Source organism: Platalea leucorodia (assembly GCF_965183815.1).
Source record: "Platalea leucorodia genome assembly, chromosome: 2".
Taxonomy (NCBI): domain Eukaryota; kingdom Metazoa; phylum Chordata; class Aves; order Pelecaniformes; family Threskiornithidae; genus Platalea; species Platalea leucorodia.
In genome coordinates, this window is record NC_138824.1 from 32,191,863 (window position 1) to 32,213,951 (window position 22,089).

At 48.2% G+C, this 22,089-nt stretch overlaps 1 protein-coding gene across 1 annotated transcript; it reads left to right on the forward strand.

The window, feature by feature from the left end:
- Positions 1-13,835: 13,835 nt before the first annotated feature.
- TPT1 (tumor protein, translationally-controlled 1) lies at positions 13,836-18,192 on the forward strand. Its single transcript, XM_082303938.1, has 6 exons — positions 13,836-13,965; positions 14,321-14,394; positions 14,860-15,050; positions 15,787-15,892; positions 16,389-16,505; positions 17,963-18,192. The coding sequence occupies exons 1-6, from the start codon at positions 13,938-13,940 to the stop codon at positions 17,963-17,965; spliced, it is 519 nt and encodes a 172-aa protein (XP_082160064.1). The 5' UTR covers positions 13,836-13,937; the 3' UTR covers positions 17,966-18,192.
- The last annotated feature ends 3,897 nt before the right edge of the window (positions 18,193-22,089 follow it).

Below are 22,089 nucleotides of genomic sequence, written 5' to 3' on the forward strand. Positions count from 1 at the left end.
AATATAGAATAAATCTCCTCTCTCAGAACTGCATCTCAGTTCTTGCTGCCTGTGTTTTGAGCTCAGATCTGAATGTCTGAACTTTTCCCCGAGGAGCGCATGACAGAGCGAGTTTGTGCCAGGTTCCAAAACCGGCTCCCAGAGACCTCTCCTGACCGCAGGCGGGAGGCAGTGCAAGCAGCGCGACCTCACCGTGGGGTCACTCTGCGCCGGCGTATTAAAAAGCAAGTCTTTTGCTTTCTGCTTTACACTTCTGTAATTGCATTCATGGATTTATGTCTGAACCTTCGGCTGGGGCTGCACGGCTAGAAGGCGCGTCCCCTGGGTGGTGGATAGGGGATCCCTCTCTGGAGGGTGCACCGGATAAAATTGAAGAAGGTGCCGCGAACCAACGCAGCCTAAGGGAAGGCCACCCTGACAGAAAAACCACTGGCCCTCCAAGGCATGGGGGTTGGGCAGGAGGCCAACTACCTCCTCCCGGAAAAAAAATAAAAAGTTGCAGAAACGACGAGCATCAACTCAGAGATGGAGAAAATCGGTAACGAAGTGAGGAGGAGGAGATGGAACTGGATCGGTCATGTCTTGAGGAAAAAACCAACAGAAGACTGCGCTGTGGCCCTTGGGACTCCAGAGCACGCAGCCGCAGACCGATCGAAGTGGAAGAACGATGTTCGCGCCTTGTGTGCCTCCTGGCACTGAGAGAATTCAGATTCAGATTCAGATTCATGTCTGAGTTACTGCAAGCAATATAAAGAGAAAAAAATACAGCATGCACTTACAAAATAAATGTGTGATCACAAGAAAACTGGGAAGAGTCGTGCAAATTAAAGCTGCTTATATATTTGTAGAGAATGCATAGGATCCTGTAGCAAATGCATCATGACTTTTGGTAATATAGTGCTGTATTTTATATCAACTGTAAATTAATCACAAACATTTGTTAACATAAACCTTGTCTACGGAATACAAACTTACTATGCCATAATACATTCAAGACATTCAACATTAATTAATAATAACAGTGGCAATAATGATGATGCCTCAGCTAAAATATTATGCCAGCTGTGTTCATACACAGTAATAATTCAGACCATCCTTTTCCTTAGTTTAAAAATGCTCAAATGCACTTCCTTGCAGAGCAAGCATTGAAAAACAAGTGGGAAATCATAAAAGAATTGTACCTAAAATTTTGCAAATCTTCATCGTTTGGCTTCATTCCCCCTTACTGTACACTATTAACATAAGAATTTGTGTTTGAACTAAGTCAAAATAAAGCCATGGTGTCACCTGCCAGAGCATGGAAAATAAAACATTGCATTGTAAATCACAGCTCTTGTCTTGCAAACTACATGATTAAAAAATGTAACAACTACAGTCATCTTAATCTTACTGCTGTATCACACACCAGACAAAACCTGAACACATATATTCAACGGTCTTTACCTCTCAGATTTCTACGGGACATTTGCATTAAAAGACTAAAGTTATCTGATCGCTAAAGTACGTTCTCCATGAGTTATATATGCAAGTCCCTGTGTGCAGTATATGCAGTCTGTAGCTTTCATATTTTTCATATTAAGAATTATTTGTTAGCTAACAGTAGTTAACATTGTATGCACATTAATATAATTTTTAATTCTTTGAGACAGATATATGGATGATAACAGCACTGCTGAAATATTGTGGGGATAGCACAAGCCTGTCTTTCTCCCCTTTGTGCCTCCTGGTAAATCCGTAGCTATTCCTAGTTACAGTTTTTAAACTAGTAGGTCCTTCATATTCATGGTGTAAAAGGGCAAATAAAGGACTTCAAAATTCTGAATATGACTGAAATTGCCCTGATAGCGAAAAGAGGCTGGAGCAGTGCCTGCTGCTGTTCACGTTTCTGCAACTGGGCTTAAGCAATGAGATGCAATCCTTACATGCTTTGTAATACTCAGCCTTCTTCCTCGAGGCTTTACAAGGGTCTCATCCTATATACTGCACTTCTAAGCTGCTAGTAATGAGTCTTTGGGGTACTTCTGTGTGGCCAGAGTTACTGCCCGCAGGTACATGTTATGAATAAAGGGGCTGAAACCAAAAGACGGAAGCCCAAATTGAGTACCAAGAGCAAGACCTGAGCATCACAGGAAGCTCCTACCTCCTCTGAGAATCAGGAGAAAATTACTTTGATTCCTAAATACGGATTTACAAGCTTAGCTCTGAACACCCTAGAAAGTGGCACTGCTCCAGTGGGGCTGGGACATGGCACTTTCCAGCTGTCAGTCCAAAACCCAGCCCTCTTTCATACTACGCTTTCAGGGTTAACATTTTGTAACTTGGGGGTGCAAGGCCAAATGCCATGCTGTGAAAACAAACCCTGTAGCTCTCTGAAGACCAAACTCCTGCATCAGCACCACTGAAATATTTTATCATGGCAAGATCTCGAGTTCTTACTATCCTTCTGGAATAACCATGATCTCCATAGTTTTGTTTTGCTACCTGTGGAAATGTGTAATAATTTGTCACAACTGCATTAAATCAAAAGAGAAGCTATGAATGAATAAACACATTTGGTCAATGTATCTATCAACCATCACAGTTGTCTTCAGGAATGGAGAATATCATCAGAAGCCAAGGAAATTATGAAGAAGAATTTTCATGGCCTTTAATTTTCAGTGGGCCATGACAGTCAGAAGATCCAGCCTTTGTGTTTGCATTTTTCATGTGAAATCCTCAAAAAAAAAAAAAAAAAAAAGAATTACAAGTAAAAGTCACTGCCCCGACCCTCTGTCTGCCTCGGTGAAACTCCACGTAGTACAGACACATTGCACCTACAAGCGGTCAGGTTGTTCCTCTGGCAAAGCTGACCCGCAGGGAAGCAGCTTGCTTGTAAGTCAGGACTGCATGCAAAAACCGAAACGATGCCTTTTGTGTTCAGCAGCGGCAAAACTGCTTCATGAACTAATGGAGAATTTGCTATTTTTCTGTCTGTATTTCTTATACAAAGCATGTGAGTGCGGGCTTTGGATAAAAGCCAAGTCTTTAAATAGCACTGGCCGCCAGCAGAAATCCAAAGGAGTGGATAATAAACTCAGATTAATAGAAAGAAAGAAAAACTGTCCCCATTTCCATGGCGTTGCTCTTAAGTGCCTGGCTGGGGCTCGCCCCCCTTGCCTTGCCGCAGAGGCGTTTGAAAGCAGAGGCCAATTTCTGTCCTGCTGTTTCGGAGCCGACCGCGGCTCTGGGCAGCAGCAGCACGTTGTACCCTGCACGCTCTCACCCCGTGTCTGCAGCACCCCCTGTAACCAACTCCTCAGCTTCTCTCTCGGATGTTCGGCACGAAACCATTCGCGACTGGTGAGGAAATGCACTAAAAAGACAAGCAGAATAATTTACATACACTTGATGTTCAGCATAGTGCATCTGTTGCACGGTTTCCATATTCATGCTCTTCTCAGTGGAGAATCATTTGCTTTGTGCTATAAGAGCATACGCCCCCAAGCCGCCTTCTTTTCTCCGCGTTCGCTTGCTCCCGTATATATTAATTATTTCAATGGGATTTCTTCCTGGTTTCCTATCCCCATAGAGTAATAATGATTTGTTCTATCAACCCTCACAGTAGGTGGATAAACATTACTAGCCTCATTTCATGCATGGAGAATCTGAGACAGGAGGGTTATGCACTGACTGCCATCGCAGAGAAAAGCGGCTGTAAACACCGGATTTGGCACACGGCAATTTCTTTGTTGCCTCCCAGGTGCGTACTCTGCTCCCGCCCACGCCGTTGAGCTTTTCAAAACTGAAGGACGGCACCACCTTTTAGGAAAAAAATAAAAAACCCAAACCTAACAGGCATTGTGCGCATCGTGGCCACGATGGCTTTCGTTTACAACATAAAAACATGTTTGCTCAACTTTGGATGTGCATGTATGTCTTTTCTATCTCCTGATGCACTTCGCTGGCTTGCACACGTGTAAAGGTTTGCGCGTTGAGGTGTGCACGTATGTCAGGATGTCTCAGGTGGGAAATTCGCTGTCATTTAATGCCTGGTGAGCCACAGGTAGAGGAATACAGGACTAGACCACATTGCAGAATGACTCAGAAATAAGAGAGACGAAGGGGGCCTGTGGCTGCCCAAGAGACTGCGGAGCGTGGATGTGATTTCTTGGCACGGCTGAAACAAAGCAGCCTGACCTCGCAGCACCTCCGTAATCCTTCGCTTGCCCAGGGATATCCAACACCGCCTTGGCTGGGCATTTGGGCACAGTCATTAAACAGTAAGGAAGCTGATGGCAGCTAAACCACCTGACGCATACGAGGGTTTTACTTGCTCTTTCAAATGTCAAAACCAGGTCAGAACTATGAGACAGCAAAATCAGGCCAGGAAAAATCCTCAAGGCGGCAGCTAATGCAATTAGCATAGCTGGGAGCTGGTGAGGCAGAGCGGGCAGCGGTCCTCCCTCACCTCAGCATGGCCCCTCAGCTCACCAAGGGTTATTTCAGGCCAGAGAAACAGCCAGAGATGATTCCCCAGCCTCCTCGCGACCTTCTTGCTCCCTTTTCCTTCCTAGAAATGTCCCTCCCGGAGGCTGCACGTGATTTATAAGTTAATAAAGGGGATTCAAGGATACAGGAGATCTCTTCCAAACCCTTTATCCTGCAAAACCTACAAATCTATGGAGAAGAAGGTAACATTTCAGTGTTAAATTCCCCGGCCTCCAGCTGTCCTTGGCTGAAGGGCTTCTTCCTGAGCCAGAAGTGCTTAATAGCCCTTTCTGCATTTTTTCCATGACTCTTTCTAATCGCTTTTGCAATAATCTAAACTTTTGGCATCCACAGCATCCTGGAGCAGTTAAGTTCCACAGTATAACTACACACAGGGTGTTAAAAGGAGCCTTTTGTGTCTTCTGAACCTGTCACTGCATCATTTTCTTGATGTTCCTGTAGTTTCTGTGTGCTGACAGGCAGTGAACAATTGACCTTTTTGAACTTTTTCAATGCCGCTGTTAATTTCAAAGACTGCCATCATACCCGCCACCCCAGATATCTCTTTTTAAAGCTGGTGTCTCCAATTCCAGTTTATTATTTTGCTCCTTGCCTCTCTTCTTGGTACTGCTACTACTTTTATCATACCCTTTTGAAACTGGGAGGCCAGAACTGCACATGGCGTTTGACATTTGGGCATACAGGAGTTATATACAAAATTTATATATAGAGAGAGATATATATATATTTACTCTGTGTTTGTGTATACAGACATATATATGGCAGGGACGTTTCTGGTTCTATTCTCTATTTCTTTCTTAAAATTTCATTAACAGTTTAGTCTTCTGATCAGGACTGAGAACTGCTCTTATGTTTTCACAGACTTCAGGCAACTCTGCCCTGAATTGTATTCATTAGCTAAACTGCTTTTTATATGTAAAGCTTCTTTGTAGAAATACGTGAGATGGGCTGGTTCCTCCTTTTCTCCTCTCTACCTGGAGTATCACGGCCCTGCAGATAGAACTCCATGTGCCCACTGGCCCAGTGAAGGAACCAAACAGTGAGGAACACCCTGGTTCATCCCGTGTGAAAGTACTGGCAAATAATACAGAATTTTTTCAGATAAATATGGAAACTGTGCAGCCAAGTGTCCACGTAGAACAAGGCAGCCTGAGCTCCATAAGGATCTGAGCATCAGACAGACCCCTAAATCCACTTTAATGCAGGTTCGGATCCATCCTGTATTTACAACACTCACAGGGGAATGGGAGGACCCAGCCCCCAGCCCCTTTTTCCAGTAAATGTTTGTTCTGCAGAGGAGGATGGAAATCTCCATCATCAGGAGATCTGAAAAACAAGGTAGACAAATATCTCCCCAGAGAGGTGCATGTCTAACTAATCCCCCTGATGCAAGAAGACTGGATGACTGACCTCTCAAGGTCCTTTCCTACTCTAATCTTAAAGTGTCTAAGATTATCAGCCATCTCACAGATATAGATAAACAGACCAGTCCTTATTTTCTCAGAGCACATTTGTGGGGGACAATTTGCAAAGAGCTTCTTCTGCCATCCTTCTGTTAAAATTCCTCATTTCATAGCATCTCCGACAGTACTGCTGTACCTTTCTAAAACAATATAAACCAGAGCAATTCAAAATCGCTCAGAAGCTGGGTGATACCTCCTAACCCTCCGACATATCCTTTGTCGCTCAGGTCCTTTTTTGATTTTCACAGAAGGGGGGAGTATAGTAGACACAAAATCCTTATCAGAAAATAATAAATAACAAATCTGTCTTGGGATCTTTGAAAATAATAGCAGGTTTGTATTTGCAGCTGACAAATGTTATGAATTCAAGTTACTGGATTGCCACTTAGGAAGCTGTTTTCCAAAATGCCGTCTTTTAGTCCTGTTGCCTGCTTTCCCCTGCAGTATTTTAAAGTGATGCTTTGCACAACCAAAAGGTTGGTCTACGCGTTTCCTTGTAATGCCACCTTTATTCCTGCCGTTCTCCTGGATCATCTGCAGCAAGATTTGCTTTATAAACATAGCTGGATGTGTTCCTTATTTATTACCTGCTGGCAAATCCAGTGCCAGAATTTTAGGAATAACACCATTAACATGCCGTGTGCTCTGATGATTATTTCTCTGATGACAAGACCAAGAGCTCACACCGCATAACAATGAACTAAAAAGCACGCAGCGATGGATTAAAATGGCAGAACTCAATTTCAGGCTTCAAGACATTTGTGAAGCAAATGCCGTTTTGAAAAATGGCAACTGAGTTTAGCACGGCAGGATTAGCCCCTCTAATGGTTAAAAACTCAATAGACCCAAGGTCATCACATGGGGATGCTAATTATCTGGAGAGAATGGTATTTGTGTGCAGCATCCAGTTGGCCAGGAGCCCGGAGAGGTTGTATGAGTTACAGGCCCAAGATCAAATTTTTCTTGTGCTGGTCTGGGGCATTCCAGGTGATATGGGAATCACACCAACACCAGTGGAAAAAGCTCTGGCCTCCTACCAAGGCGAGTAGAGCCCTGCCTGCTATCCACCGGCTCCTGTCCCGCCATCTAGTGGGGTGTCTCCGTCTGTCACAGGCACCCAAAATAAGTAGAAAGTCTTACACCTGGGGGGCAAACACAGAGATCGGGGCGGGGGGGGGGGAAGTCATCTCTGAGCCTTCTCTATGGGGCTCACTAAGTTAATGGAGGACACAGTTCAGCTCAGCGTCTTTGGGGAGAAAAATTAGGCAGAGAGGTTAGTTGGCCTTAGAAAAAAGCTGTTCAATTTTATAGGGGTGTCTACGGATAGAAGCTGTAACCGTGGCTCCAGTTGCAGTAAAACCAGCTGTGGTTGAGAGGGAGCCGTGAGCGGCCTCGCTGGGACCCCCTTCCCCCACGTCCCAGCAGCTGCGTCTGCGCTCAGGCCCTTCCCTGGCTCCCCGCCTGCGCTAGGCTGCAGCCGTGCTGGGCCTGGGCCTGCATCTTGCTGGTCCCAGCCCTGGCCTGACTGCGGACCTTGGTCCCACTCCGCTGGCCTGGGGCGCCGTGGGACGGAGCCCTCGCTGGGGAGGACACTGCCCCTGCCCGCCTCGCCACCACCCGCCCTCCCAGCTCCCGTTCCCTTACGCAGCAGGCCCTGCTGCTCCGGGAGAAGTCAGACTGAGCTCACTTGACGAAGGGATCTAGTGGTGAGCCGTCTCTGCTGTGGAGGTTAAACAGGGTGAATTCCACTCTCATTCTTTGCAAAGCAATTGAACCAGCCAGGCGTGCACTGATTTTATTTTTTTTTTTGCGGATGAATTTATAAGCCTTCCACTCTGCTGCAAGAGCAGACCTTTCTGCAGAGAGATCCAGGCTTACTGCCTGCAGGTTAAGCAGAGTCCCAGCAGGTAGTTAAATCCCTGCTCACCTTTCCCCTAGGCTTGGCATGGAAGGAGCCCTTTCTGCAGCATATCTCTAATCTGTGTCAAAGGACTGTACCACACCGTATTCAAATAGGACTAAAGCAGGGACTTGTACCAGGATTAAAGCTCTGGGCGCTGCAGAACCTGAATGCTTCTCCCTCTGCACACACGCAATTTCCACACAGGCCCATCTTGCCACGCAGGACAACAAACACATTCCTCTCTGACAACGTCCCTTTTCCAAACCCTCTTGTCCATTCTGAATAGGGATACGAGGATATTATTTTTATCCCAATTGTGTAACCAGTCTAAACAGGTGTCAATGACAGCACACAGTTGATCTATGAATCACTGGGTGACACAGAATAGGGCTAGAAAGGACCTAGAGGCAGTCTGTCCCTCTGCTGTGGGGCAGGACCAGCTCTTATCTGTGTCACTCATGGTGGATCTAACACGCTTTCTGGTCTCACCTGAGCAGGTTTCTAGCCTATTCTCAAGAACCTGCAGGGACAGAGAACTAGGTGGGTAGACAGGCTATTCCTTGCTTCTCTATTGACAGTACTGGAAAGCATTTCCAATGCCTAATCTAAAACTCCCTTGCAGCAAAATAAACCAACTCATATTCCTTCTACTCATTCCCGCTGCTCTTCTGAACCCTCGCCGATTAGTCCACACCTTTTTCAAAGTGTGTTGCTAAAGCTGGAGTCAGTGCTCCAGGAGCTATTAGAAGCACTGAACAGAGCTCAGCCCCTCACATCTTTAGGACAGCAGAGGTTCCTTACACATCACTACTTACATATTCCAATATGGCACGGGCTTTTCTTAAAACAGGTAAGACAGATGGTATTGGGAAAAATTCTTCACTGAAAAGGTGATCAAGCACTGGAACAGGCTGCCCAGGGAAGTGGTTGAGTCCCCATCCCTGGAGGTACTTAAAAGATGGGTAGACGTGGTGCTTGGTTTAGACGTGGGACATGGTTTAGCGGTGGACTTGGCAGTGCTAGGTTAACGGTTGCACTCAATGATCTTAAAGGTCTTTTCCAACATAAACGATACTATGATTCTATGAATCTGGTTCAGCTTTGGATCGGCCAGTACCCCAGATCTTTTCTGCAGAACTGCTGCCCAGGCCTCTGTCCTGTGTCTGTAGCTGATCATTTCCGCTCTGCACTCGAGCACGACATCAGAGCAGCCATATGGAGCGCAGCAGCAGCTCAGCGTCCCCTGGCATTTGCCAGCAGCAGAAGCCTGGGGAAGCGCAGCGGACCAGGGCCAGCACAAGGCAGCACTTCCCCCAGACACCCCCTCAGCTTCTGCAGGGTGTGGCCCAGAGCTTGCCTGAACCCCGTGTTGCATCTTTGTCTTTAAAAGCCTTCGATAGGTTTTCCTTTAGTAAATTTGTTTGACTGCTCATTGACCTCCTGGCCTTGTCCAAGTGCCTTCTAAGGATTCAGGCCATTTGTCCGATGTATCAAGATCATTTTTTAATTCTAACCTCAATCTCCAATACACTTGCGGTCCTTCCCAACCTAACGTTGTCTGCAACTTTAACGAATGCACCCTCTATTCCAGCATTCAGCACATTACTGAAACACCGAATGGTAGCAGACCCAAGACAGGAGCAGGCCTTTCTACCATAGTTCTTTTAGTCATACGGATGTTTATAAGGTTGCTAAATCTAAAATGTAGCTGCAGCTTTGAGCAGCACCTTGCTTCAAAGTTCTTATCTTGGCAATTCCAGTCCTGTTTTTCCTGAAAACGCCCTAGTTGCAGCGCAGCCTGCATCCCCACACATCCCCACTGGCAGGGTTTTAGGTAAGCTGGACTGGTGCTGTGGTGTCACAGGTAAGAAGGCTTTTTGTTGCTGCGCAGTGACCTCTCTGTCTGTCTGAAGAAGTGCAGCCAGCCATCAAGCAAAACAGAGCCGTGGGTGTACAGCCAAGGAAGACGCAGAGGATTTTCAGGGACTCAGCTGCAAGAGGAAGAACTGTAAATACCATAAACGTCAGGGTGACAACACCTACATTTCTTCTGAGCGCAGGAGCGGTTGTTGCTGAACCGAAGACCTTTCTTCTATTCTAAAAAGTGATGCCTATGTCTGGGATATCTTCATCCACCTCATCCAGTTGAACATATTCTATTATTTGTGAATAGAGCAAACCTGATAAGCTGCGCTGATGATGAAAGCTCAACTCTTTCAAGTACCAATCTTGGGACCTGGGGCTCTGGCTTAGTACACTGCCAACGCAGATCTAAATTACAAATTTTGGCTCGAGGTCCAAAAGGCTCCAAGGATTGCCAGGGACTGTAAGGCTGGCTATATTGCATAACCTAAACACACCTGAAAGAGTCAAACTGATGGCCTGGTTTTCTGAGGTCAATTCCCAATTAATAAGAAGATTTAGCACCCGGAGATCAAATCTTTATTGCCCTGAAACTCCTTGGGGAAAGACCTTGAACAAAACCAGTTAGAGCTACAGTTTCCATCTGGGTGGGTGGAATGAGGGGCTACAAAGTCGCAGCTCCTGTTTCAGTCCTAAATTCCAGCCAGATTTGTGAAGACACAAGCTGATCACCAGCTTGTCGTGAATCCTCTCTCCCAGTGCAAGAGCCTTCGTGCCAGGAGACGCGCTGGGGAAGGGGGCCCTGGGCACAGACTGCCCTGCCGGGCCTCTCTGCAGTGCCGGGTCTCACTCAGTCGTTTACTCTTCAATTTTCCAGTTTCTCTCTACCAGAGTATAGATACATATATGTATATATTTAGGACCCTCTCTCCCTGCCATCCAGCAAATGATGTAAAATATCACCACTACTATGTGACTTCCACAGCCTTTTACAAAGGTCAGAAGAACGCGTTGGTGCCGCCCCTTACGTCTTAGCCCATCCTCACCTCTCTTCCTCCAGCCTCACCTCTCATTTATTTCCACTGACTGCACCTGGCAGGAGGCTCAGCTGCAGGCAGGATCTCCTCCCTTTTCATGCAGCTCAATGGGAGTTGCCACGACGGGCTGAAAACGTACTGTTTACTTAGAGAAAGAGCGGCAAAAGAGCTGTCATCTGCCATTTTAATCCCAGACACAAACAATTAGTTGAGCGCAGTCATATCCAGATGCTAATATTTGATGGAAGTGAGTAACGCCGCAATAGTTCACGACTAGCTGAGATGTGTCTTCCATGAGAAAGGCTTCTTGTGAGACTCTGCAGACACCTGCCTAGAAAATCCTCCTCAAACGATATTAAAAGCCCCATCTATAAAAACACAGCCCCTGGGGATTTACACGTCTCCAAAGATGAGGTGCACTGTCAGGAAAACCTGTCACGCCATTTTAGATGTCAGTGGGCACCCAGAAAGACCCTGCTGCGGAGGGATCACCTTTTTAACCCACCAATCTGGAATGCATTAACCCTGGCTGGATGCGCGAGGTGCTTGAAGGGGCTGCCCGCACAGAAAGGAGGTGAGGAACGCTAAGGTTTTCTTCAAATGACGCTGATTTCTGGGGGGCGAAAAAAAAAAATGAACGCGTTTTCTAATCTAGTTCATCACAAAGTATCAGCACATGACACAATTATCTGTTTACATGGCATCACAGGAAATTTTCAGCACTGGTACGTCAGTGAAGTGCTTCTTGCAAAGCCTACACCAATTAAAATATCACTAACTTAGTCCTGGGATTTATGCAGGGTTGTCTGAGTTTAAATCAGTTTTAAAAGCAACTCAAGTTAACAGGATGCAAAACCTTTTCATGTCAACACTCCTAGTCTCATTTAAAGCTTTTTCAACTTGATATTGATCTAGCTTGATTCCACATCAAACTGGTGTTCACACAGGAGCCTTGACCTATTTAACCAATGCACTTTTAAATAATATCTCCCATTTCACAGCTGCAACTCTGAATATAGACCTACAGGCAAAGCAACCTGAAGGTCCCTCTACCTTAGCGGTTGTGCCAAAGGGTTTCTACCCCGACTCCAGTAAATTGAGTCAGCGCTGAATTCGTAAGAGGTTTTGATACTACTACAGAGATATTCATTTTTCTAGAACAATCTCTTCAAAATAAAACCAAATTGAAGCACACCTACTGACTGGATGTTTTTAGCTGCATATTGCACTACAGAGAAGGAGGCAAATGTTCCCCTGTCACTCAACCCACTGCTAAAGACGTAAGTTGCTCTTTTTCTACTGTGGTTTGTAAAAAGAGGGGCTATCTTTTATCAGGCCAGCTGCTGCTGAGAAAAAAAGAGATAAGCTTTTGGGCAGAAGCCCCTTCTTCAGGTCTGAAATAGCAGCAGTAATCTTGAAGGTGAAAACCAGCAGAGAACGACTTATAAATTTAATTAGATTACGTAAGCAGCTAGACCATCTGAAAAAAAAAAAAAAGAAAGGGCAGTGATATCTGAAGAAAGGAAGGGATAGCAGGGGAGGAGGAGATAACACCCGAGCTCCTCTGGCGCACACAAAGCAGGCAATGAGTAATTTACTGCCTGAGGAGTGTGCGGGACAGGGAGCTGTACCCTGTGCCCTGGCGTCTCTGTCAAGCCCAGGATCGTTAGCAGCATTAAGCATTTTAGCTCCCATGATGTCTTTTGAAGGTATTTTGTCTATGACCCCGAAGAATCAGGGTTCAAGGGAGGTCTACATTTATTTCAACTGTGACAGGCTGCTGCAGAAAAGTACACGCACGGGGGAAAAAAAGAGGCCTAGGTATCACTGTCCTTCTCCTCTTCATCTCCACCCTGACTGCTGGGCTTAGTCTCACTTATCTGTGGAAAAATAAGAAAAAATATACCTGCCCCAACCAGTCCTTTCGCAAGCGCAGAAGTGGTGTCTCTGAACATACGCAACTGGATTTATCTGAGGGAGTAATAACAGGAGGAGTCTAACAGCTTCTTAGCTATTTGTCCATTTAAAAAAAATGTCATTTATTTGGCGAAGGCACAGCACTCAGGACGGTGAATACGTGTCACAGCCCTCACGAGGTGTCAGGAGCTCCTCAGCAGCAAGAGAGCGCAGCAGTCATTACAGATGATGGAGATCACAGCCAGACGCCCTGCAGGTGAGAAGGCAGCTGCTGGAGGCGGTCAGGACAGCCGATACACATGCTATCAGGCTGCTAACGGAGTGAGCACAGCAAATGACGCTGTGGCACCCCTGACCGTGGTGGGAGACACGCAGCAGTGCTTCGTCGAGACGCCTGGGACAGGCTCAGAGCATTTCTACTTGAAAACAGAGTGCGTGCCAGAGCTGAAGAGTAAGATTCATGCCCAGGTCAGTGAGAAAATCAGCAAGAGGAAGGCGGCTACAGCCGCTGGGCAAAGCTGGCAGCCACAGCACTGCGAAGCCCACCACGGCGACAGGCTGTCCTCACCCCTTGCCCTCGGCCGAGGGCAAAGAGAGTCATAGAATCGTTAAGGCTGGAAAAGACCCTTAAGCTCATCGAGTCCAACCGTTCACCTAGCACTGCCAAGTCCACCACTAAACCACGTCCTCGAGCACCACGTCTACCCGTCTTTTAAATACCTCCAGGGATGGAGACTCAATCACCTCCCTGGGCAGCCTGTTCCAGGGCTTGACAACCCTTTCGGTGAAGAAGTTTTTCCTAATATCCACCCTAAACTTCCCCTGGCGCAGCTTGAGGCCGTTTCCTCTCGTCCTATCGCTTGTTACTTGGGAGAAGAGACCGACCCCCACCTCGCTACAACCTCCTTTCAGGGAGTTGTAGAGAAGGCTGGCCTTGCTCCGCCGCTTCCCCTGCCCGCTCAGCGCAGCGCGCCGCCGCCATGGCTGCCGCCCCTACCGCCCTGTGCGGGGAGGCGCCTTGCGCTGCCGAAGCCCCCCCGCCCCGCCCCAACGGCCGCCTAACGGCCTCCCCCCGCCACAGCCGCCGCCCGCCCAGGGCCGCCAGGGGGCGCCGGGCGGGGGGGGCGGGGCGGGGGGGCGGGCGCGCCTGCGCGGTGACGCGCCGGGAGGTGCCCGCTATATGAGCTCCGGCAGGCGCTGACTCGGCCCTTTCCGCCTCGCTCCCGCCCGCTCTCGGGTCGCTGCGCAGGGACCCGCGCCGCCGCCATGATCATCTACCGGGACTGCATCAGCCGTAAGGCCGGCGGCGCGCCGCGGGGGAGGGGGCCGGGGCGGGAGGGGAGGGCGGGCGGGCGGTTGCTCGCTCGCTCGGCGGGGGGAAACGGCTGGCGGCGGCCTGGGCCCGGCCGCTGGGCCTGGCGGCCCCGCGCATGTGCAGTGCGGGGCGGGGGGGGGGGAAGGGCCTCGGAGCGCCCGGGCGAGGCCGCGGTGCCCGGGCCGGAGCGCCGGGGGTGGGGAGCGACGGGAGGCGGGAGCGCGGCCTGGCCCGGCAGGGCGGCGGGGGGAAGGTGGCCGCGGCCCGGCCCGGGCAGGCGGAGGGCGGCGGCTGACGCGGCGGCGTCCGCCTGTGTGTGTCTGTGCCCCCGCAGAGGACGAGATGTTCTCGGACATCTACAAGATCCGGGAGGTGGCGAACGGCCTGTGCCTGGAAGTGGAGGGGAAGGTGAGTGGCCCGCCCGCCCGCCCTGGGGGACGAGGGAGGGTGGGGGGAGGCCGGCCGGCCTCGCTGCCGTGACTCAGGGCCCGGCCGCTGCATGGAGCCGGGCCTGCCCGGCCGGTGGCGGAGGCAGGGTTTGGGGAGAGGGGGCTGGCTTCCCTGCCAGCGGCCCGAGAGGGGAAGACCCACCACGGCCTGGTGCCTGTGGCCGGGGCAGAGCCGGCTGCTGCCGCAAGCAGTGCGTGAGAGGGCCCGGGGCAGCCCCGCTGGAGTGCCGGCGGTGTAACAAGCTTTGGTCGGGCACCGGGAGAGGAGCCCGGCTTAAGAAATCTGTGCTCAGGCTGCAGTCAGATTCCTTGCGCTTAACTGTGGCTCTGAAGTCATGCCCTGCTGTCAGGTCATAGATGTGTAAGAGCGGTAGCATTAAGATTTTTGCAGAGCCGTTAAGTTTTTTGATGTCTCTAAATCTAGATGGTCACCAGGACAGAGGGTCAAATTGATGACTCTCTAATTGGTGGCAATGCCTCTGCTGAAGGTCCTGAGGGAGATGGAACAGAAGCCACGGTCATAACTGGTGTTGATATAGTAATAAACCACCACCTTCAGGAAACCAGCTTTACGAAAGAATCCTACAAGAAGTACATCAAGGACTACATGAAAGCGTAAGTATTAGTAGGCTTTTTCTTTAAATAAGATTGCAAAATTGTTAGGTTGTTGAGATTTTAAGAACAGTGTTGAACTTTATTCCGAGTAGGTGTTAGTTCTGATACAGGTGCCAAACTGGCTGTGAGCTTCAGTAATGTCTTAATACTTGGCAAAACTGGAACTCTAAAGAATTGATACTGGAATATCTAAGTTTATCTTGGCTGAGGTAGAGGACCTGATCATGTGCTTTGGATATTATTTGTAATGTTGCTGTTTGTTTTCTTTGATTCCTCTATGCCAGACCTTCATGGGGAAGGGGGTGGTAGGTAGGGTGGTAAAGAAAGCTTCAGGAAGCTTTTCTAACTTGACAGTTTAAATGTCCAAATATGATGTGTGTGAATGGAACTTTTTATTAATTCAAGGTATAATTTATGTTGCTTAGTGTGTTAGCATTAAAAGTGAAAACACTCTTTGTGATACTGATGGATAGTACTCTTGATGCTGTGGAAATGGCTTGCTAATTTTTGTCTGCCGCTAGCCTAGAGGTAAAATGAGCTTGATATGAGTGGCAGGCACTGCTCTGCTAATTCACTAGTGAAATTAAGTTAAAATCTGGGGGTTTTGAGAGGGAGAGAGGGAAGAGCAGCAAAATCAACGTTTGACTGCTGGTAACTCTTTCTGCTATGATGTGATGCTGCACAATGAAGTTACTAGGCTAGAAGGTGTTTTCAGAGGTTTTTTTCTTCCTTCCAGAATCAAAGCCAGACTTGAGGAACACAAGCCAGAGAGAGTAAAGCCTTTCATGACAGGGGCTGCAGAACAAATCAAACACATCCTCGCTAACTTCAAAAACTACCAGGTAATGAAACTTATGTCTCCTTTCGGCAGTATTGCAGTGATACAAGCTGCAATCGGTTCATCTGCTGAACTAGTGTGTGGAGAGTTTTGAGGGCTCCTGTGGTGAGGGCATCTAACATACCCTTCTAGGAGAGTATTAGGGGCTCCGAGAGTCAGGGAGGAGAAATGGTGAAAGACTTGTAGGTGTTTGGGGATCTCATTTCAGCTTGTGACACTTGTAGTTAACTGCATGTTTAGTTACCACCATTTAGGAACCGTGGAGTTAAGAGACTTGAAAGATGGATCTCTTTGGCCCCTCTTGTGTCTTATTGTGCTGTTCATAGCAGTGTGGTAAAGTTATGTGGTACTAAAATGGACAAGCTGCAGAAAGCAAAATCCCTGCAGCTGGTCAGGGAGACCTTTAAACTGAACTAGTAGATGTTACAGCTTTCTTGTATAAAAGGCACTTTCCCCTGGTAGTAGCTCATTAAATGTCTCAGTAACACATTTCTCTGAAGTTCTTTGTAGGAGAGAACATGAATCCAGATGGTATGGTGGCTCTCCTGGATTTCCGTGAGGATGGTGTGACCCCATATATGATTTTCTTTAAGGACGGCTTAGAAATTGAGAAATGTGTAAGTACAGACCTGAATTGGGTGAATGTGCCTAACTACATGATTACCTCTTTCAATGTATCACTTGTTCTGTTGCATCCCTGTTAAAGTTGAGCAGTAACTGCCAGTTTAAAAACTTAAGGTTCGTGTAAGTATGGCCTAATTGCTGCTTCATGTTACACAAAGTGGCTGAAACTTCCCTTGTATGCTATTGAATCATACTCAAAGGGGACGTAGTTTCACTGCGGTGATTCATTGTGACTTAATGGCTCAGAAATGCAGAAGAGAATGCCTTGGTGAGATGTGTGTAATTGGTAATGGTTTTAAACTATTAGATTGAAGACAGTGTCCTCTGAAATGGAGCACTTCTACTTCAGGTCCCTCTTGTGGGGGTTAATTCTGAAGTACCTTACATGATCACGTTTCATCTTCTTTCACTTAATCTGATGCCCTTATTTGTTATGCGAGAACCATCTGTTTAAATATTGCCCTAAATTTGGGAACACAGTAATACTTAACTGAATACTTAACCTTATTTTATCTGGAATCTCGAACTGCCTGAGCTCAGGCAGCTCCTGTGGTCTGCTTTCTCTTTAGTTACTCTGGGTTGGAACGTGGTTGCAAGGAAACAGTATTTGGATTCCAACACTTGCATTTTTTTGCTTGTTCTGAGAGCTGTGGAATTCACTGCAGACTGGCAGTGTGGGATCACCAATTGCTTTGCCCAGTCATTGTGGACTTATGAAGCCTGTTTATAGCCAGCTAAATTTATCTGTAAAGCCTCTTACAGGCTTTCTGGTATGCAAGTCATGTAAAGATGAACCAAATTCTAGTGTGGAGCAGTGGCCCCACTAGAGGAACACTTGTATTGGCCCAGACACACCACCTCCTGCAGCTTGACCGAAGGGTGATGCCTGTCGTGGACCCTAGAACAGGCAGTCACCTGGAAGGTACCCCCTCAGAGCAGAAGCTTGGGTGCCTCTCTCCTACTTGGTACTTGGGCAGACCTTCTGGATGTGTAATTCAGATACCCCATCCTGAAGTAATAGGGTTAAAAGAATAGTAGCGAGGCATTCCACTGGGCAAAAACTGCTCCAGCTTCTTGCTGCGGCTCTTGTAAAACACAACATGTACATTGTAAGCTTTAGGACTTGCTTAGGACATGCTCTTATTTGAGAGGAAATCTGAAACTTGACATGTCAAGCAAAAAGGGTGTGAATGAGTCTCTTGTCTGGCTTGCTCAGCAGCTGATGCCAGTTGCTCTGTATGATTGTAGAGAAGCTCAGCATCCTCTGATAGACCATGAGCACTTGTCCTGTTGCTCTCTGGTTTGCACTAAGATGCAAAAATAACTTCCTTGCGCTTTCTGCCTGCCTGACTGTGGCAGCTCAGATTGAATTGGGGAATACACGAATGGGTTATGGAAACTTACCCTGGCTGTCATGACCTTGAACTAACACTTGCTACTCTTGTTTCAGTAACAAATCAAACAGTATGGATTTGGATCACCTGTCTTCATAGCTGGCTGCTGTTTCTTCTTCATCGGCACAACACCAGGAATTGGCAGTGTCTAACAACTGGACTGATGTCATCTTGAGCTTTATTCACTTATTTTGACCCTCATTTGGAGTGGAGGCATTGTTTTAAAAAAAGAAAAAACCAAACATCTGTCATGTAGGTTGTCTAAAATAAAACTCATTTAAACCCATTCTAGGTGATGCCTTTTGGTCTAGTGTGTTTCTTAGGGTGCCTTGCAGGAGAGGTTGCAGCAAGATGTTGTCCCAGGATTTGGTACTGTCAATAGTATAGCCTGGTCCTAGCGCACTACAACTTGACTGTCTCCAGACAGACCTCACGTAGTTTCTACCTGTGGCATTGGAGTGCAAGAGCAGGCTGAGGGGAATAAGGCAAAGCTCAAGAAATGTCATCGTAGTGGAGTGGACCTTCTTCATCTTTCATGATTGCACAGAGACTTCTATCTCTGGAACCAGATACCAAAGCTAGTAAAAAAAAAAAAAAAGCCCAACAGAATGGAATTTGTGCTCCTCAAGCTGAGTGCTGGCTGAGCTTCTTTGTCAGACAAGGACACTTGAGTCTGTCCTCAGCTGTACTATGACTTCAGGATTAAGGTAGGAGGAGGGATGGAGCGCTAGTCTAACACCAGCACTCCATCTCAGCCCAGGTAGTGGGAACGTGGTGGGGAGGGGGTGAAATTCCTGGTTTGTCCAACACAGCCTGGCTGTGGCACTGCTCATCTGTATTTGACAGCTACTCGGGAGCGGATTAACTAGAACTCAGTCAAGTTACAGGATTTGGGTTTTTCCTGTACTTGCAGTCTCCTTGGGGAGAGAAATGTCAGAATGGCCTAGCCCTGTCCTAGGCTTATCACAAAGCCAGTGCATGTCTGGGCTTGAGACTTAAGTAAGTCTCAAGTATTTGGTATTTATAAGTTCTGTTCCTGCTGTGTTCCTCGTTAGGAAATGCATCTGTTTGACAGACCTGGAGCAAACGGCCATTGCTTCTCTGGTTCTTGCTGAGATGCAACATGAACAGGTTCCTTGCGCTTTCCACCTGCCTGACCTCGTGGCAGTCTGGATTGAATAAAGGAATACAGGCGCCTTCACAGAGCCCCAGCTGCGGCCGGGGGGTTTGCGCTGCTGCTGGCAGCAGGGCTGTGCGTCCCTGACCGGGGATGCTGCCTTGGACAGACACAAATACCAAATACCGGTCGTTAACTGTTAGGGGTATAGGAGGTGGAGGTGCCTGAAAGGGGAGGGTACAACCTGCTCGCTGGCTGTTGTTCTGTGAGGCCTTGGGCCTCCGCTTCAGCAGAGTGTTGGCATCTTGGCTGTCTTGTGTTGGGTTTTGGCCCCTGGTGCCGGAGGGCGGAGGTGGAGGTTTCCGCAGGGGTGAGATAGATGCGGCAGTGGGATGGGAGGAGTGAGATACTGCCTGGGGAGGTGGGAGTGGAGCGTGCCCTAGTTATCTCGGAGGTTCCTGTCTGGTTTAAACACACCCTGTTTTAGTGCTGTGGGAACTTCATTTACATACCTATTTTTTTTAGCTTTCCCAAGAAAGGGTCTTGGGCCAGCTGCACTTCTGGCTGAGGTACAATTTCGGTGTAATCTGAGCAATGTAAATTAATGCTCCTCTGCCTTCACCCAATGGGGCTGAAAGGCAGGGAGGCAGGTTCAAAGCCTGCATAAAATCACTGTGAGCCAGCTCTTGCTTTCCTTGCAGAGGGTTTGTTTAATGGGGCCAGGTGAGGATGCTATCTTACCCTTCCTGTTGCATCTTTGTTAAAGACTGGGAGCCTTAAAGGAAGGGGAGAGTAAGTACTTGCTTAGTTTGAGACTTTTGCGTCTCAGAGGAGCAAGTTTAGCGTGGGCAGGGCAGTGCTCACATGGCCGCGCAGCCCCTAACACCCCCGGCTCCCACTTGCAGTGAGTCAAAGTGTTTAAAACTGAGCAGAGCTGGGATGTGGGAGTGAAAACAGCTCTTCCCCCTGCCTGGCTAGTTGTGCTGAGGCTGGGAACCCTGGGCACAAGCCTGGAGCAAATTGCTGTGTACAAAAGATGAGGTGCTGCTTTGAAAGGCAGGTGCTTAGAAGCATGATGAGCGCAGTGTTGCTGTTGGGTTGAATGGCTTACGGCAAACTGCGTGCCGTCCTGTCTGTACTCCAGGCTAATTGGGATATTTAATTGGTGTGTGCAAACATGCCTAACTAGTGGGTTACACGCTCCTGTCTGTCATGTGCTTTTCTGCATGGTGGAGCCTCTGATGGGAAGTGTCAGTTCAAAGGCTCTTAAGATGCAGGATTTTGTTCTGCTCTTCTCTCCAGTGAGCTGCAAGAGAAGTGGTTTTGCTCCTGGCTGTACCGTGCTTCCCAAAAATGCATTGCTGCCTTCAGTTTCTCAGGGAAAAGGGCAAGTTTTGCCGCTTTGCAGTGTCAAACCTGCCAGGCACCAGGGAGGAGAGGTTAAACCACACTCGGTGGCAGGGAAGGACCGTGGTGGTGACAAGCGGCGGTCTCAGCCGCGCTGCTGCGGTAGCTGCCTGCAGTAGAGGCAGGGCGAGGGAAAGTTGGGATCCAGCCTCTTGCGTCAGGAGTTGCTACATGCCGTTAAGTGGGAGGCCCGTGGCTGGTAAATGCACTTGTCAACAGTCTGTGACGCAACTCTGTGAGGTGGAAATGAAGTCAGTGTACTTCCTTGTAACCCAATTCCTCCTCTTCTGGCCCCTCTTCATTTCAAGCAGCTGTTTTCCGGGGCTGAAAAGCTAAAGTGATTTGAGAAGGCAAGGCTTCATACTGCTGTAATGCTACAGCTTTGGAGTTACTAAATTGATAAAAATTGCCCATTGTAACAAATGACCCTGGTGCTATTAAAACACAGCCTGAACTGAAGAACAGCTTTAAAACCTATCCCCATCTTGTTTTAAAACATATGCTTATCATCAGGCTTGTATCTTGCATTCCTGGGAAGGTATTTTCCATGGCTGGAAGGGCCTGTGGAGCTGGGAAGGATCCAAACAGCTTTTCCCCCAAGCCTCATGGAGCAGGTTAAGCAGCTGGGTAGAAACCTTTCCTCTGCTGGCTCAGGTCTCAGCCCAGACATGGGGCCAGGAGGCTGCTCCTGCATCTACCACAGGCCAGCTGCTGGCAGGGGAAGGAAGGCTGATTGCTGATAAAGAGGGGGAAAAACTCCTTCCTCTTTAGTGTCCTGTGGCAAAGGGAGTGATGTCTTGGGGCTGGAGGAAGCAGCTACTGTGCTGGGCACATGTCCCACAGGTCCTTTGGCCTTTTGCCCTCCCACCCCACCGCTCCCCCTCAACGCCTGCTCTTTGTCTCACAGTTTTTCTGCCCCAGTTGCGTCTTGCCCCATCTACAAATCCACTCTCTTTTGACTTCTCAAAGCATCCCCGCAGCATCTTCAACCCACAGCTCATGTGCCAGGGTTCAGCCAAGCGCTGGCAAAAAATCTCACCTCCTGCGGGCCAGTGACTGTGCTGTTAACATCCGAATGCTGCTGCAGCAGCTCGTTGCTTCTCGGCCGCCTGCTTTGAGGAGAAGGGGTGCAGGCTTGGGGATGTCCATGCAGTGGAGGGAACATCTGGTGTACTGGGAGAGGCGCTGGTGGGGCCATGGGGAGCTGGATACCCCCATTGCCCCCTCTTAGGTGCCCGGCCGAGCCAGCCCAGCTCCGGCTCTTTGTCCACTCAGCATGGGCAGGGGGTGGGTGCTGGAGCCCAGGTGGGTGATGGTCCTGGAGCCTTGTGTAGCCCTCAGCTTCAGCAGGAGGAGGGAGAACCTGCAAAGGGAAAAATTTAAATGAGTGTATGTATGTAGGGAACAGAGTTGGGTTTGCTTTGTTTTGTGGTTTTTTTTGTTTGTTTTTATTTTGTTTACATGGTTTAGCTCAAGGCCAGGAGGGACTTCTTGTAAGCTTAGGACATTGTCAGAGAAGTAAAATTAGATTATTTTTTTAGAAGAGATGTAGAAAAAATAAAAAAGCTGCAACTTGCTTCCTTCCCTTAGCAAGTCTCTGACTGCTGAGCAGTTCTGGCAGCGTTTTCAGCGACAGCCATCTAGGGAGGATGCTTTTAT